We start from the raw sequence: 18,016 nt of genomic DNA, 5'->3' as shown, positions 1-18,016 counted from the left end.
CACATGTATTTGTACCCCCTCCGGTTCAGAAAGTATGGCCAAGGCACCTTCTTGGAGGTTAATGTTATTTGTCTGGTGGTAATGTACACTAATAAGGTGCTTAGACCCTGCCATATGTTTATGCTAGACAATACTTTCTGGGTTGAGAGGCTTACAGAGAACACTGTCTGTGGATCTGTAGGACGGAAGAGGACGCAACAGATGGTCAGCTGGCCTTAGTTTAGTCTCAGGGTCCTGAAAGCTTGTTATTTTGAATGCTGATTCTTTGGGGTTATTCTGGGTTCTCCCATTTTCTCCAAACGTGATCCACACCGAAGCAAAGCGCTTAGATCTGAGCTCAGATGCAGCAATGAAATATTAGCAGACAGAATTGAATGTCATTCCCACCGCCAGTTTAACAAGCACTTTAAGTTCTTTGGGATTATTGTGAAATATCAAACAGAGGGCTCTGTTTTGGTTGTCACTGCCCCAACTGTGTCGTTCCCAGATCTGAAGGGAATGTGCTGTGTTTAATTAAATGGTAATGGTGTTTCTAGATTCAATTAAAGCAGGGAGGAATCCTCATGCGGCTAGAGCGCTTTGAGCTCCCCGACGGATTCAGTCGCTTTGTGTGAAACGAGGTGCACTGACGCCAGCGTCTTTCTACTTTATCCCATAGTGTAATGGCTGCTCATTGGATAGAAAACAGTTATCTGAATACCATCAGTCTGATGTGTTCCCATGGAGAATACCCTCAGTCTAGGAGACAGGGTTATCACCAGGACTTAGCTCGGACTTATCCTTTATGGTATCCATACCACTTCAGAGCTCAGTGACTCCAGCTCAGCTCTCTAGGGCAAAACCACCTCATGGAAACATGGTACCACAAGGTCCAGTATTTTCTTTGCTGATTGAGGGAGCATGCTTCTCTGGAACCAGACCCCATTTCCTCATGTGCAATAACAACTAAGATGAATTTGGATCAAATATACACTCGCCTGGACTGCAAGCGATGAGTGGCATGTGCTTCCAGAACAATTTTCTTGCCACAGCGGAATTGCTCATGTAAAAGTACACAGTTTATCTTGGGTTTTGAGCGATGATGTTGATAACTTCTCGGTGTGAGGGAAATACACATGATGTGAGGCTGTAATCACCAGGAGAGTAATGTCAGGTCATGGCAGTTTGCTTTCCTAAGTGACCAAAGATTAACCCCTGAAATAAGATTATGCTCACAGCACAATCTTCAGACTGAGGTGAGGTAGTGCCTTGATTGCCTTATCTGTTTTTGCCAACAAGTGATCTTCAAATTAGAGGTTTAAATGGTAATAAGATAGCAAACAATTCTCACTCTAGTTGTCTCCTGTCAAACATGCGCAAGCTGTGACCTGGATGTGTTTTTGCATCTTGTTCAGTGATCTCTTTAATTAATTGTGTATCTTTTGATTCATCAGTGTGGCTTTATTTCCTGGAGTCTAATGACATTAGCGTTGTGCCTTGAAATGTCAGCCGATACAACAGGCAAATAAAACAGGCTCCGCTTGTATGCAGCCTTGTAAAAAGTGTAAAATGTACAAACCAACTGTAGAAAGAAAAAGAATAAAGGGTCTGGGTACAGGATTTGCCAATGGAAAAAATACTTTTCTAACCACAGAGCATGGCAGCCACCGGTAGGCAGCTGACTTCCCGTTGCAAATTTCCACCAGCTCTCTTTCCATGGCAAAATGATGTCATTTGTCGTATAGTGGTGGGCCAGATTGTGCACTGCCAGATTTAGGCATATTTCCTTGCCATATCCCCACCACCGCCCCTCCCACCCCTACCTCGGCTTGAGCCATGGCGCGCAGGGTGACAACCACCTCGGCGGCGGTTGTCTAAATCATTGACCCTGACACTCTTCCCTGCGCTTTGCCAGATTCCACAAAGACTGTTTGGAGGAGATGCTGGCATTTCTCAACACTCTTGGAGAGCATTCCTCTCCTGTTGAGTCACTCCCTCCAAAAAACAGAAGAAGGGGATGGAGGCTATTTTGTACATAATAAACTGTTCTGGATTTGGTTTCCTTACAGTTACAGGTACGGTATTCAGAGGAAATTTAAGCATCAGAAACAGACGACATGCTCAGCTGCAGTGTAGACCCCGTTATTTAGCAGCCACCATCATATGAATCTTAAGAATGTCTCACCCTGACCTTAACTATTTGAAACAACTGTCATTTACATATATTTGCATACCTGCCAAGATATAGTGTTCCTTGATGACTAAATCTGTCAGCCCACACGATGTAACAAGATAGATCTGAACTATTAACACATTGGACAGCAGGTTTGGGGAGAAACAGCTGCCAGGGGTTATTTGATATCAGTGAGCCCCAGGAGGCTAAGAAGGCACGTCCTGAGGCTGCACAGAGGCGCATGATGCTGTGAGAAGTGATACACCAAGAAAGATGTTAAAAATCCTCAGTTTGAACCAACACTTGTCAACGAAGGCGGGGTCAATACAGGTTCAGGGTCGCACAGAGGAGCATCAGGGGGCTTTGGGAGTATTTGAGCGCAGTTTAGGGGGGTCGAGGACTCTTTGCTCTATGCTTACTCAGGATTAGCTGGGGTAACAGTGTCCTGCGCCTCAGAGTCCCTGATGCGTTTGGTGACACAGGCAATGCTGGTCAAAGGTCACACAAGTGGCAGCAGAGGAGGTTGTTTGCTGTCCTGAGGCAGTAAACAGGTTGTGATGTCACATCCTGCGCAAAAGTGAAACGCCTGGAAGGAGGGCAGTGTGCTCCACATACACAAACACACACACATACACACACACACACACACACAGGTTTAGCCTTGTAGCTCAGCCTGCTTCCGCTCTTAGTGGGGGAACAATGCCATTGAAATGCAGCGACTGCACTCCCTGTGCAGCAGACGGCAGTTTGAGCTCAGAAAAATATATCAGCTGGCTTGATGTTCAAAACCAAATATTTTCTTCATTCACTCAGTCTCTTGGTAGGAGCTAATGGCTTTTGTAGACAAACCCACTTAGCTCCCAGAGCCACTTATCAGCCCAGCAGCTCCAGCCTTCACAGAACATCTTTGATCAACAACAGTCTTAGCTAGTTGCTGACTGTCAAACACACTTTGCCTGGCAGCAGCAGCTCCACACCGGTTAACTTAAAGTGATACAGACACCTTGCTGACTTGGATCGCTCCTCAATTAAGAGGATTAGTTGAGGAGGAGCAGGAGCGGCGCTAATCTGTTGCCATGACAACCTACTGAACGATGACTCATGTCGATTCAGCCGGGTTGCACACTCAAACGTGCAGTACCGCAAGCTCAATGCAAAGGCAGATTAGAAAGCCGCAATCAAGTATGATGTTGATTAAGTAATCCTGCTGACTACATTTGTTTGGGCACTTAACCACATGTTGTGGTCCTTTGATTACATAAAAGTCCTATGATGATACAGTATGGACTGGATGCTACCTAAATTGCATGCCGCAATTTACATTTTCCGCTTGGATTGTGTTTCTGCCGCTGTTATTTCTTTGCATTTGACACCAAATTTGTCGTTGTTTGTCCTCATATAAATCGGCAGTGATTTTGTAGTATTTGGTTTGTAAGCAGTATTCTCTTAATCACAAATATTTGTAAAGGTGGAAATACATAATCACCTCAAAATTCAACATTGCCTATATTTGGTTATAAACACAGGATTCCTTAAAAAGCCCCCAAAGTCTTAGTTAGAACTGCAGAGGACATGACTCATTTTGGTAATGAGTCACTAAAGATTAGTGCTGTATGGTTTCAGAGCCCCTTTTGGGATGAAAATTGTTTACTGTTACCCCTGTTTGTATCATTTATTTTGCTTCTGGAATTCGGCTCTGTTTATTCTGAACGCACATGTTAGCCACTTCTGTTCTGACCAGAAAACCTGGATGCATGACGAGCTTAAGGTTGAATGTCTGTTTATTATCATAAAGCCAGGCAGTGAAGTGATGTTACAGTAAACCATCTCAAATCTCATTTTGCAAGGAATCCCCTACCCTTCTGATAGAAGCTGCGGTGGTCTCCAAACCCCACAATAGTGTTCAATTTGTTGATCTTCGTAAGGAAATTTCTCCTCTCTGCCCACAGGGAGGTCACAGTTTAGTGTCAGCAATTTAACAGCAGCTGCAGAGGTTGTTTCTTTCTCAAGGACACTTGAAGTGGTTATACACTGTTGGGCCGACAGTTCAAATCCTGCGTCCCACCCTGCTGGCTCATGCTGTATGTAAATTGTGGATTTCTACACCTGTGTCTATATTTTTTTGTTTAGATTCTTTTCATAAAAAAATAGCCACCTGCTAGGGCCAGATTCAGTGCTTTAGAGCAGTGACCCTAAACGGTAGCTTTGAAGGCATTCAGGTTATAATTCTCTGTAGTTTCATTAAACCTTTAACTGATACATTGTCCCTGTGTAAAATATCAGTTAAAGCTGGTTTAAGTTTTGGCCTGATGATGGTGCTGGATTAAAGTTAAGGAAGTCATTTGAATTTGTCATCTAAGGGCAATTCAATATCAATATTGATTCAATATTCAATATAATATTGGTTCAATGTCTGTAGCAACGTCCACCAGGGTCCATTCAGTTATTTCGCTTAAAACCACAAATGTGAACCTTAATGGTAGATAGAGCAAAAGGTCTGGAGTCAGAGTGATGCACCTTCTTTGAACCATGCATATCTGTACCAAAGTTAAAGATATTTCAGTCTGGACTTCCATCCATAGAGCCTAGCTTGGCTAATATCTAAACCTATAGTCATACCAGGACATTGTGTCTAAAAGCAAAAGAGTTCTCGATGACGCTCCGGTTCCTTTTTCCCTTTGCCATTTTTTGGTGACAGAAGGAGTCATTTTATCAGCAGTGCTTGTGTATCATCTCAGGAGGCTGCTGAGAGAAAAATAATTCATCTGACTTTCAAATGAGAAGACTTGGCACTAACTATAATGAGCATGTTGCCCTGATTTTATCATATTTATAAGATAATCCTCACTGGCTGAGCAATAGAGCCATCATGTCCCTCGAGCTTTCTTCTATGACCCTCCACCCCTCAACACCCCCTTTTCTCAGATTCCTCATGTTTTGATTTTGCACAGCTCCGCATTAAGAGAGAGTTTTGGTGGCCACCGTCCAAATGTTTTTTATTATCTCTTATTAATCCAGGCCCCTGCGGTACCCCCAAGTTCAAGCATTTGATGTTTTCAACAGCTGAGTACACAGGCACAGGAGACACAAGCTCAGGATTGCGTATGTTTTTATTTGGATGTATTATAGTTGACACATTCACATAGATTCCTGAAGAGAGCTCCAGGAGGGAACAACTACATGCTAGAGGTGGGAAACGTCCCTCATGCAGATTGCAGATCTCAGCTATTCTCAATCCTCAGGTGCTCTCTGCCCTTCCAAACAATGTAAACATATGCAAATCATTAAGGGCTTGAAATACCTCCAAGCTTTTTAAAGATGTCCCCAAATCCCATATTGTGACGTTCAGTAACAAGGCTGAACTCGTGTTTATGTTTGCAATATACATCAGGCAGTTCAGCCTGCCATTTAAGGAAGGATTATAAAGGCCAACTCGAGCAAGGCAGATGTCTGATTTTTTTTTTTCTCTTGAGGTTTTTCTGCATTGCGGATCATTTTTCATCTGCTATTGATTTAAATCCATCCCCCGGAGGCCCAGCGAGCCCCGTTTCGTCACCCGCTTTGGGAGAAAAACTCAGATTTTTGCTGAAAATAGCATTTCTCCTCACTCAAATTCCACAGACAAACTCGCTCAGTGCCGTGCACCTTAAAATAGATACCTCGCTGTGGAAATTAAATCTATGAATGTCCAAGACCCCAGGAAGGACGCCTGAAAGATTTGGTTTCAGAGACATCGAGCCCTTTTGATGTGTTCTGCGCTGGTGTGTGTTGATGTGGCAGTACAGCGGCTGATGGAAACCCAAACCGATGGCCAGAGAAATTAGCTTGAATGAAATGCAGCAGGAATATTGCAGCTGAGCACTCACAGGAGTATGAATTGGTTCAGTGTGGATCTCGCTGCAAATGACAAGTCATGTACAATAAGTCACCATATATCTAAAGGGAGTCTTAATGGCGCTCACATGTTACCGTGTCCCCTTTACCAGCTTGCTGTGGCACAAAAAGGAGGTCTGTCATGTGAATGGAAAGTTTAATGAGTTGCTTCTGTGCTGGACATGGAGGCAGTTTCTCCTTCACTTTGTTTTAGCGTCCTGACTGAAGGAAAAGCATACTGCTATTGTCACTCACAGTTATTTTCTTTTCCTTTCCTCCCTCCATCTCCAGGTTCTCCGTCTCTGAGCGGAACGGGCACGGTAACAGTTCTGGTGAACGATGTGAACGATAACGTCCCTGTTTTCACCTCCTCCAACTTCCACACCACCATCATGGAGGACGCCCCGACAGGGACAGATGTGCTATTGGTCAACAGCTCCGATGCAGATGTTGGCATTAATGGTGTTATAAGGTACCCATTGCTCCTCTCTGGTTCCATTTTACTTTGTTTTTATAACCCTTTTTCTATAAAAAAAAACAACATAAAAGATGTGCTTCATTTCTTCAAATGTATGTTTGTTCTCGCTTTCTTTTGACCTTGTTATGCTCATCTGTGTTTTTTGTGAGTGGCATGTCTTTGTGCTTTTATTAGTTAGTGGAGAGACAAATGTTCCAAACAGAACTGAGAACATTGCGGTTCATGACCCCGTAGGTTCCTGGTTCCATGTTTGTTTTTTTTGTCCTTTGCAGCAGTAAAGCACTTTAAATCCAACTTATCCATAAAAATAGGTGTGACATCTAATTATTCTGATCATTACGGGTGCCAAAGCATTGGTTGCAAGAGACAAGTTTTATAATTATAATTACCACAAAAAGTATATACACAAATAAATGTCCTTAAATGCCCCAAATATAATCTTAAAATAGTCTAAATTCAAGATCTGATGTCATTTCCTGAATAGACACAGCAAAACTGGATGTTTTTAGTGCAATTACATCCAAATCTCCTGTTTAGATCTCATTACTGCCTCCACTTTTAATGACTGGGTTAGAAGTTTGACAGAGGAAGCAAGAAAAAGAAAAACCCCACACCAATAAATTACTGAAATTACCTCATAGATTGATTAGTTTTTTCCAGGGACTTCTGAAGGAAACAGTAGACAATTTGCACTGATGCTTTATTCCATTCCATTTACTTTATTACAGACAGATTAACACAGGAATAAAATCTTTTGTATGGATAAGACTAATGAAGCCATTTTTTACAATCCAGAGGAGATCTATGTCACTCTGTACAGTTCCAGTAACCGCTGTGAGTAATCAGGTCAGTTATAGTTTGCTTTGATTCCCTGGTGTGAAAATACCCTTTCAGGGCCATACAGGACTGGGATTTGGCTTTCCTCACGCCTTCAGTGAAACATTTTACCTCATCACCAGCTTTGTGAAATTCCAGGCCGATGTTGCAATTGTTAACAGGAGTTTAGGAGCAGAGTGTAGAGTTTTAGTCAACACCCGAAGTCATTGTTTGGGCCGCGATTCTCAAGCTGGACGACAGCTTATTCACACTCACAGCCCCCTCCACGGGGGAGCTTGTAAGAGCTTCTGGTCGGTCTCTCTCAAGCCGGACACTGACTCAAGTCCAACCCCTCCTCTCTCCTCAGTAACCCCACTGGTTGCACACTGGGGGGTACCGCAGTGTGCTCCAGTTTCCTGAAACGGGGTAATGAGGATGTTAATTGTCTATGACAGTACGAGTTGTGCCCATCAGGGGGTTCGAGGCCCTTAATGGAGACCAGAACTGGTTACCTTTAGATATTAGTGTGGATTCTCACAGCACATTAAATGTAAGTCCCAAACCTGGACTTGTCTCTGGATTGTGTTCCAACCACAAGCATCTGTGGACAGTTTATGTTGTTGACGATGTCCAAATAAGCTTTTGCATCCCCTCTGCTTTCACACGTTGTTCTGTAATTTGTCGTCCCATCTCTGGAGGGGGATGCTTTTTCTAAAGCCTTTTCAAAATATGCACTGGTGTGTACATGTATGTGTCAGTTTACATTTATGTCTGGGTCCTGCTGGAAGCTGGTGAGATACAGGCTGAAACATGATATTAGCTTGAAAGCCGGGGACTGTGGCCCCTCAGTCCTGAAGAGTTTTATGTTATGTGATATTTATTTATGCATGTACTTTATGTTTTCTTCATTTGTATCGTCAGTGCTATTTTTATAGCTATTGAATCATTTTTTCTTTCTTTTATAAATACCATGTTCGACAATAACGTAAATTAAATTGAATAAGAGAAATCAAATAAAGGATTCTGGAGTTCTCCAACTTCAGCAGAGAAGGCAGCCTGAACCACAGAGACTCTGTAAGCAGTGAAGCAGAAAATAGTGGCTGTGTTTCATAGAATATTAAGCTGGATGCCTCAGTCACTTACACTAAACACTGATTTGATGTCAAGCCAGCATAATGTGGTGACCATTGTTACCAATATGCTTTTGTGAGGCTTGAAACAGTGCCCTCTATAGACTAGATTGTGACAGTATTGCAGAAGACCCTGCAGTCACTGGCAGTGCAGCAAACAACATGCAGAAACAGTTAGGGGGATGACCCTGACAGTCAGTATTTACATTAGAAACACCTGTAATAACACAGTTACCTCACTGTAATATAAGGTGTGTTCATAATGGAGAAACTGCAGCTCTATAGCCACTGAGTAGAAGTAACTAAGATAATGTGATTGACTAAAAGCATGATTTTATGTCATTTATACTTTGTAGTGTGCTTTCACGGTGTAATAACTTATTTGAAACACATAAACATGTAAATATATGTATGTGCAGTAAAAATCACAATCACCAAGCTTTCACTGAAACCTGTCCTTCTGTGTGTTTGCCACAGCTACAGCCTGACTGGAGGGCACGGCCAGTTCTCCATCAACCCGGCTACAGGACAGATTATCACCAGCTCCCTGCTGGATCGAGAAGACAGGGCCAATTACCAGCTGCTGGTTGTGGCAACAGATGGAGGGCAGCCCCAGGGCTTGTCCAGCTCCGCCACCGTGTCTGTGACGGTGGCTGACATCAATGATAACCCTCCTCGCTTCCACCACCACCCTTACGTCACTCATATACCCGCCTCTACTACAGCAGGTTAGTACATGCCTTAAAAGGTGCTGAAAAAGGTTTTAGTTGCACCTGTTTTCACTGTTACTGTGCTTTTGATCAAAGAGGGCATACACAGTCTTTAAATTTAGTCTCAAACTGTTTCAAAAAGAACACATTACACTTATACTTTCAATATGTATATGTTTATATGCAGATTTATTCACTGTCAGTGTCAAATTATCACACAAAAACTCATTTATGCCTTTAGGGTCCCTGGTCTTTGCTGTTACTGTCACTGACGAGGACTCAGGCTCCAACGCCCAGCTGCACTACTCCCTGATAGGGCGCAACTCTGAAAGGTTCAAGATTGACCCCGTCAGAGGTGCCATCACTGCCAATGAGAAGCTAACTGGAAGCTCAGAAGTTACCCTCACAGTTCGAGTAAAAGACGGTGGAGCTAACCCAAAAACGGATACGACCACCGTGACTGTCCGCTTCGTCACAGGAGGAAACTTCCCTGTCATCAAACTGAAGGAGCATGCATTCACGTTCCCTGAGAGCCAGCCGACCAACCACGTTGTTACAACAGTGACTGGGTCGTCCATGAGGGGTGGACCGTTGTCATATTACATCGCCAGCGGCAACCTGGATTATGCCTTTCATATTGACCAGCTATCGGGCGAGTTGTCTATCAGACATCCACTAGATTATGAACACATCCAGAAGTATGTTCTCTGGATTGAGGCCAGGGATCAGGGCTTCCCACCTTATTCTTCATATGAGAAAGTGGAAATAACAGTACTGGATGTGAATGACAATCACCCAGTGTTTGATAAGGATCCATTCCATGCTGAAATACTGGAGAACCTTTCACCTCAGCGGGTGCTGATGGTCTCTGCCATTGATCTGGACAGCGGGCCTAATGGACAGCTTGAATACGCCATCATCGATGGCAACAAGGAGAATAGTTTCAGCATTAATAGAGCAAATGGTGAAATACGAACCACCAGGCCACTGGACCGGGAGAAGGTGGCTCAGTACACTTTGAAAGTCAAAGCCACTGACCGGGGCTTACCAGCCAAAAACACCGCAGTCAAAGTGCTAATCAACGTGCTGGATGTGAATGACAATGCTCCTAGGTTTTCCAAGATCTTTAGTGCTACAGTCGCTGAAAATGCCCCAGTGGGTTACACTGTCACCAGGGTCACCACCACAGACGAGGATGCTGGTTCAAATGCCATTAGCCGATATTCAATTACCGATACCAGCCTTCCGTTCAGTATTAATCCAAACACAGGAGACATAACAATAAGTAGGCCACTCAACAGAGAAGACACCGATCATTACATTGTCAAAGTGTCTGCCCATGACTCTGGCTGGACAGTAAGCACAGATGTCACCATATTTATAACAGATATTAACGATAATGCCCCCAGATTTAGTCGTCCCTCTTACTATCTGGACTACCCCGAGCTCACTGAGGTGGGCTCCCTGGTCACACAGGTGTCTGCCACAGATCCTGATGAGGGTTTCAATGGCAAAATATTCTATTTCATTCGGTCCCAGTCAGAGTATTTCAGAATTAACGCCAGCTCTGGGGAGATATTTGTGAAGCAGCAGTTAAAATATCAGAACTCAACAGGTGCTAGTAGTATAAATATAAATCGCCACAGCTTCATTGTCACAGCCTCAGACCGGGCAGTCAAGCCTTTGATGAGTGAGACAACGGTAATTGTAAACATTGTAGACAGCAATGATAATCCCCCTGAGTTTGATTCGCCTAGCTACTTCACTCCTGTCACTAAAAGTGTCAAGGTTGGCACCAGACTGATTAGAGTTGTAGCTCATGACAAAAAAGACTTTGGCCTTAATTCTGAGATTGAGTACTTAATAACAGGTGGAAACAGCTCTAGTAAATTCAAACTAGATAAAACAAGTGGATGGATTACTGTTGCCTCCTCCCTTACATCTGATATGAATAAAGTTTTCCTCATTGACACCACAGCGAGTGACAGAGGAAATCCTCCTTTGTCATCGCGAACGTCAGTGCGAATTGCAGTCACAGAGGAAAACCACCACACGCCTGAGTTCTCACAAAGCCAAATCACAGCTACTGTACCTGAAAGCCTTGCCGTGGGAACAGCAATAAGGACCCTGTCTGCCAGAGACAAAGATAAAGAAATGAATGGCCTTATTACATATAATATTACTTCAGGCAACGACAAGGGTCTGTTTTCACTTAATAGTAAAACTGGAGTTTTATCCCTAGCTCACCCTCTGGACTTTGAAGAGAAGCAACAACATGAGCTTAGAGTTTCAGCCACTGATGGTGGTTGGATTGCAAAAACAAGCTATGTCACTGTCACAATACATGTGACTGATGTGAATGACAACCCTCCTGTGTTTGATCCTGACGAGTACTTCCCCGTCGTACAGGAGAATGTTCCTAGTGGCACCACTGTGGTCAAAATGAATGGCACAGACCGTGATTCGGGAGCTAACGCAGTCATGGCTTACGTGATACAATCATCAGACAGTGACCTCTTTGTTATTGACCCAAACACGGGCACCATCACCACCCAGGGCTTCTTGGATTACGAGGCTAAGCAGGTCTACCATTTAACAGTAAAGGCCTTCAATGTCCCAGACGAGGAGCGCTGCAGCTTCGCCAATGTCAACATTCAGCTTAAGGGAGCCAATGAATACGTACCCCGCTTTGTCTCCAAACAGTACTACTTTGAAATCTCTGAAGCTGCTCCAAAAGGCACAGTGGTCGGGGAAGTGTTCGCCAGTGATCGAGACCAAGGAGATGATGGAGTGGTATACTACCTCATTTTTGGGAAGAGCAGAAAGAAGGGCTTTGGCATCAATAAGAAAACAGGCCAGATTTATGTTACAGGTACTTTAGACCGTGAGAAAGAGGAAAAGATTTCACTGAAGGTGCTGGCAAAGAACGCAGGAAGCATCCGTGGGGCAGATATTGACGAGGTGTTTGTGAATATTACAATTCTTGACGCCAACGATCCTCCTGTTTTTACCCAAGAACTGTATGATGTGCAGGTTAGTGAAGGTCTCTCACCTGGCGGTCTGGTTACCTTTGTGAGTGCTGAGGACTCAGACTCTGTCCCAAGCTGGAGCAGATTTTCATACTCCATTGCTCCTGAGTTTGATAAAAATGTTTTCACTATCAACCCAAAAACTGGCCAAGTGTCTGTGGCTGCAGAGCTAGACAGAGAAACAACTCCTGTGTATAATCTAACAGTTCTTGCTGTGGATACTGGCACACCTCCTGCAACCGGAAGTGCCACTGTGATTGTGAATCTGGAAGATATCAATGATAATGGTCCAACTTTGACAACCGTCTATGCTGAGGTAATGGAGAATCAGAGAGCTGGCACTGCAGTTACAACACTCACAGCATCTGACCCAGATCTACCACCCAACCAAGGCCCTTTCTTATTCAGCCTTCTCAGTTCTGGATCTGCCAACAGCTACTTCAGCCTTATGCCAGGTGGAGTGCTAACCACCAGTCGGGAGATCGACAGAGAACAGATTAGCGACTTCTACCTCTCTGTTGTGATCAGGGACTCTGGTGTGCCTCAAATGTCCTCCACAGGAACAATTCACATCAAAATAAATGATCAGAATGACAATCCTTCAGAGCCGAGGTCCATGGAAATCTTTGTCCACTACTTTGGAAACATGTTCCCTGGAGGTTCTTTGGGAGATGTCAAACCCCAAGACCCTGACATTCAGGACAGGTTCCACTGCTCCCTGATTCCTCCATCATCTGGTCTGTTTAATATCCCAACTGGAACATGCAACCTCAACTCTAAAGCCCGCTCAACAGATGGAACTTTTGAAATAACCATCCGTAGCAGTGATGGTGTCCATGGTGCAGTCAGCAATACAGCCCGAGTCCTCTTCATGGGTTTCACAAATGCCACAGTGGACAACAGCATACTCATTCGACTCCAGTCTCAAGGAGTCAAAAGCTTCCTTACCAACCACTACCTCAGCTTCCTACGCATTGCCAACTCTCAGCTAGCAGGACTAGGCACAGGGGTGCTGCTTTATGGAGCGTTTGAACTCAATAATCAGACTTTCCTAATGGCAGCTGTGAAACGGGGCCACGGACAATATGTCAACCCCAGCGGCGTGGCCACATTCTTCCAGAGTATCAAAGACATTTTATATAGACAGAGCGGGGTGCAAATAGATGCGGTGGACCATGATCCTTGCACACGTAACCCGTGCCAGAATGGAGGCAGCTGCAAGAGGCGTCTCAGTGTCGGGCCTGATATGAAGACAGAAGAAAGCGTCCCAGTGATCCTTGTTTCCAACCACCCCCTGCAGCCCTACGCCTGCAGCTGCAGGTCAGGATACACAGGAGCTCTGTGTGAGACAGACATTGACGAGTGCCAGCCATCACCCTGCCACAACGGCGGCACCTGCCACAATCTGGTGGGGGGTTTCTCCTGCACCTGTCCCGAAGGTTTCACCGGGATGGCCTGTGAGAGGGATGTCAACGAATGCCTTTCCAATCCCTGCAAGAACGGGGCCCTGTGCCAGAACTTCCCCGGCGGCTTCAACTGCCTCTGCAAATCCGGCTTTGCAGGTACTATACACGCAGGAGTCACATTTTATGTCTGACCACAGAGTCACTCATGTTAGGGTGGAAAAAAAACATGCTGGGACACACACATACACACACTGATACTCAAACAATAATGTACTCACACGCATGGCTTTGGGTCCAAGGAAAATATTTGCTTCTGAATGTTTCCAAGAGGTGTTGTAGCCATGGCTGCCAAAAACAGTTTGGTTTTCAGATTACTAGTTGGGGGGTATCAGCTGTGATGCAGCCTGCAATGTTTGCTTTAATAAATACGATGATGCGAAGCTGACCCTGTCGAGACTTGAGTGTAGACTCCACACACAGTTCACCAGTATCACATTTCATTGTGTGTCTTTGTGTGCATACAGCTATGACCACACACAGATGCATTTCTAATCCAACTGTACACACAAGGATCTCTTAATCAAGGATTTCTCATTTGGCTCTGGTTTGAGTTGTATGACAAATGAGCAGCTTTATAAAAGATCCAATCAGGCCTTTTCGTTTGGTAATGAATACACTGCATTATTACCCTTGATAAAAGGGGAGTGGATTTTAAGTGGAATTACTTAGAACAGTTATTTGAATCCTTCATGTTCTCCAGCCGCTGACTCCAGCATCTGAAAGACATTTTCAAAGCAGGCCCGTAGCAGGCAATTTGCCTCAAGTCAAGTCATTACTGTCCCTTTTTATTATGACGATAAAAAATGACCACAAATCTTGAGGTTTCATCAAGATGAATGACCCTCCTGAAGAAATGCACCTATTGACTTACAGTAGTTTGCATGCCCTCACAGTGAACTCTCAACTTCCTGTTTTCCTCGTCTGTTTTTTGGCAGCAGAATCTATCTCCATTAAGCAACTTGTTGCAGGATTTACAGCCTAAAGTATATTTGCAGAAGTTCATTGTCAGTCTGTTTGTATCGTTCCATGCCTGAATCATTTATTGTCTTGCCCAAGTCCATTATTTTTATTATCAGTGTTACAATCCTTATCATGGTGTTAAACATTTTAACTCATCAGAGCGACTCGTGTACATTGTAACTGTTGTTCTTTGTGCACTGCAAAAAAACAGCCTTATCCAAAGGTAACTTGATATTGCAACAAGTTTGAAAATCTGATTATTCTTAGTGAGAAGAATCTGCCAATTGAGTGAGATCATTTCTTTTTTCCTATGAAAGTTTCAAGATGTTGTTTTGGATCAAATGATGTCATCTTGGACAAGTGATTTTTATTCCAAAATAGCATCATCTTGTTTCAAGAAAAAAATTTAATATGAGGGAAACTGTACTAAGACAGGTGGACTTACATCTTCCTATTATATATTTTATGGTTGTTTCAACAAAAATAACATTTTAGGAAAGTTTAAATGATTTGTTGGAGCCCAGCTTTTTCTTTGCAGTGCATTTCTCAGCTGTGAGGTGATGAAAGGCCTGCATGACTTGGCCTGTGGGGAAAGTGAACTATGTTCCCCTCTGGGTTTTCTTGTGTTGTCTGCCACCCCATCCATTTTAATTTGTGTTGTTCTGTGAACCCAGGCAAAACGTGTGATTCCATCATCAATCACTGTGAGTGTAACCCTTGTTTTAATGGCGGGTCCTGTCAGAATCGGGTGGATGGATATTACTGTCATTGTCCATTTGGTAAGTAATAGTAGGAAACTTTTCAGGGTATTAGTGAGCCATGGTAAATTGAAAAGCAAGATGGACAATTTCATGCAATCTTCCTAAAGAAAAGAAAGTTATGCCATTATTAGTCCATGATTTCTTAAACAAATGTGGACACTGTCATTTCATTTTGTGTCTCCATTTTTGATACTTTGTATTTCTGCTGTCATCAGCAGCCTCCAATTTAGACAAAAATAAGTTTTTTTTACTTTTTTAATTTGCAAGATTATGATCCAACAGCAGTGATAACTGCTTTGTTACCGCTAAATACAGAACATATAATATTTCACGATTTTCAGATTCTGTTTCATCTGTAGATATTTTTATCACAGCAGCACCGTGAATCATTCATTGGCTTCCTCTCTGAGTCCTCTTCTGGTCTGCTTTTGTCCTCAGGGGTTTTCGGAAAACACTGTGAACTGAACAGCTACGGCTTTGAGGAGCTCTCCTACATGGAGTTTCCGTCTCTGGATCCCAACAATAACTACATATATATCAAGTTTGCTACTCTGAAGAGCAACGCACTGCTTATGTACAACCACGATAACCAGACTGGAGACAAGGCGGAGTTCCTGGCTCTGGAGGTCTTCGAGGGACGGATGCGCTTCTCCTTCAACTTGGGAAGTGGAACTTATAAGCTGATGACCATGATAAAAGTTTCTGATGGCCAGTTCCACACAGTCATCGCCAGGAGAGCTGGGATGGTAAGAACGTCTATTTTTATGGTAGAAATTAGCTCACATATAAAACATTTTTCATAATGCATTCTTGAAAAATGTTTCATTTAGTGCCTCAATAGCTCTCATGGGTCCAGTAGCAAAAACATTGCGGAAAATCTGAGAAACTCCACATGGTATTGACTTAAAACGTGGGCTGAACTATGTATAGCATTTATGTCTTAGGCTTTTATAGCTGAAACCTGCATCCAAATTTGGCCTCATATTCTTTTTTGCACCATCAGATGATAATTAAACTCCCCCAAACCACGGGTAGCTCAGCTTGTGGTTTTCATGGTTTGTAATTATATTTTATTGCGCGTTGTGATTTACAATACGAGGATGCAAAATGACCCTGAAGGTTGAAACCCTGTCTCCTGTGCTCTGAATGAGAGGCTTCTCACTGCCAGCAATGCAGTGGCAAGGAAAGAGGGAAAAAAATCCAACCAGGCCCTGTCAAACCTTCTATAATGTAGCTCTCCTGCTGGACTTCAAATCTGTCATTTCCCACCGTGCACTGAGAGTTTCATAGGAAGCTGGTAAAATCGTTAAATTGTCAGTTTTGAGATGGTGCAGAGTGACGGGATGGAAAGGAATACGGCACACGTTGGGAACTGTGATTCTGTCTGCATATAATGCCCTGTGAATAGAATGCAGAGGTGGCCATGTAAGGGCTCTTGAAGAATGACATAGAAATGTGTGTGTGTGTGCTTCAAGTGCCAACTCCCTCAGGCGGCGTAAAGTGAACCTGATCACTATGTTTGCAAAAGGTGCTGTGGGTCATTTCGGTGGTCAGGCTTGAGGTCTGTTCTCAGTTCCTGCCTCATGAATTCTGAGCCAATGTCAAAAGCAGACAGAAACCACGGACACGGTCATGCACGAAGGTTCCAAGTAATCAGAGGGAGTAGAAAGTTCACAGATACTGTTACAATCATCATCGTCTGAATCCGTCAGTTTCACAGTACAACAGGACCTCGTGTTTGGGTCAGACCAATGAAGCAGTTTGCCAATGTATCTAATAATAAGTGGGTTAATAGTGTAGACTGAGCCACTGCCATTTTGATTTGATTACACAATGTCAAATGTTAATGTGTAACATTATCACAATATAAAGTTTGCTGTTTAAACCTGCATTCATTGATGTAATTGTTTTTGGCCATGCACTTGGGAGTAGAGCAACAAGCTGTAAACACAACACTGATTTATTATTACCTTATAGAAGTTGGTATGGTAAATGTGTTAGCAAACAGTTGCCCATTAACACACCCAGCAGACACAGAGCAACATTAGCATTTATTAGGAGTTTCTGGCCAACTTTGGGTTTTGGGTCTCCACCATCTGATACTATCTGATACTAAATACTCTAGTTCACTAACTGACATTTGGTGCTGGGCAGGTAGCTTAAAGTGGTTTATTACCGCTTTTTTGCCTGCTGTTGGTGGAACTGAGAGCAGTGAGAGTGAATCAAAGCAGTGAAGTTGTGGGTCGTAACACCAAAACAATGAGCTGAAAGATGCTGAAACACTCTGGAAAGCTGAAGGAAACTGCAGAGTCAGGCAATAATTCCCTATTGGTTTGTCAGTATAAGGTACCCCTTTAACATTACACATAATCATTTGATCCATTGTTGATATTAAATACTGATTAGTTCAGCTTTAGAGGTTTTTTACATTGGCATATAATTTTAGCTTTTTCTGACATCAAAGCAGACAGAGCATAAATAATCTGATCCATTTTAAATCAATATCTGAGTGTGTGACACACCAATTTTGTGAAAGTGACATTAACATTTAATGTTTACCAAACTCATCAAACATGACTTTACCACATAACTATGTACAAATTATAAGTTAGTGTTAGCTGTAACATTAGCATTTGATTTA

At 43.2% G+C, this 18,016-nt stretch overlaps 1 protein-coding gene across 1 annotated transcript in view; it reads left to right on the top strand.

Moving 5' to 3' along the window:
- LOC118333468 (protocadherin Fat 4) overlaps positions 1-18,016 on the top strand; it is a 107,156-nt gene that overhangs the window by 76,059 nt on the left and 13,081 nt on the right. Inside the window, 5 exon segments of the mRNA XM_035669124.1 lie at positions 6,317-6,497; positions 8,927-9,177; positions 9,401-13,750; positions 15,289-15,393; positions 15,814-16,121. Of these exon segments, the coding sequence (XP_035525017.1) occupies positions 6,317-6,497; positions 8,927-9,177; positions 9,401-13,750; positions 15,289-15,393; positions 15,814-16,121 (5,195 nt within the window).

Source organism: Morone saxatilis, unplaced genomic scaffold, assembly GCF_004916995.1.
Source record: "Morone saxatilis isolate NCDOM2014 unplaced genomic scaffold, NCSU_SB_2.0 Contig22, whole genome shotgun sequence".
NCBI lineage: Eukaryota > Metazoa > Chordata > Actinopteri > Moronidae > Morone > Morone saxatilis.
The sequence above is the reverse complement of the archived record's forward strand: the minus strand, read 5'-3'. Positions and strand labels throughout refer to the sequence as shown.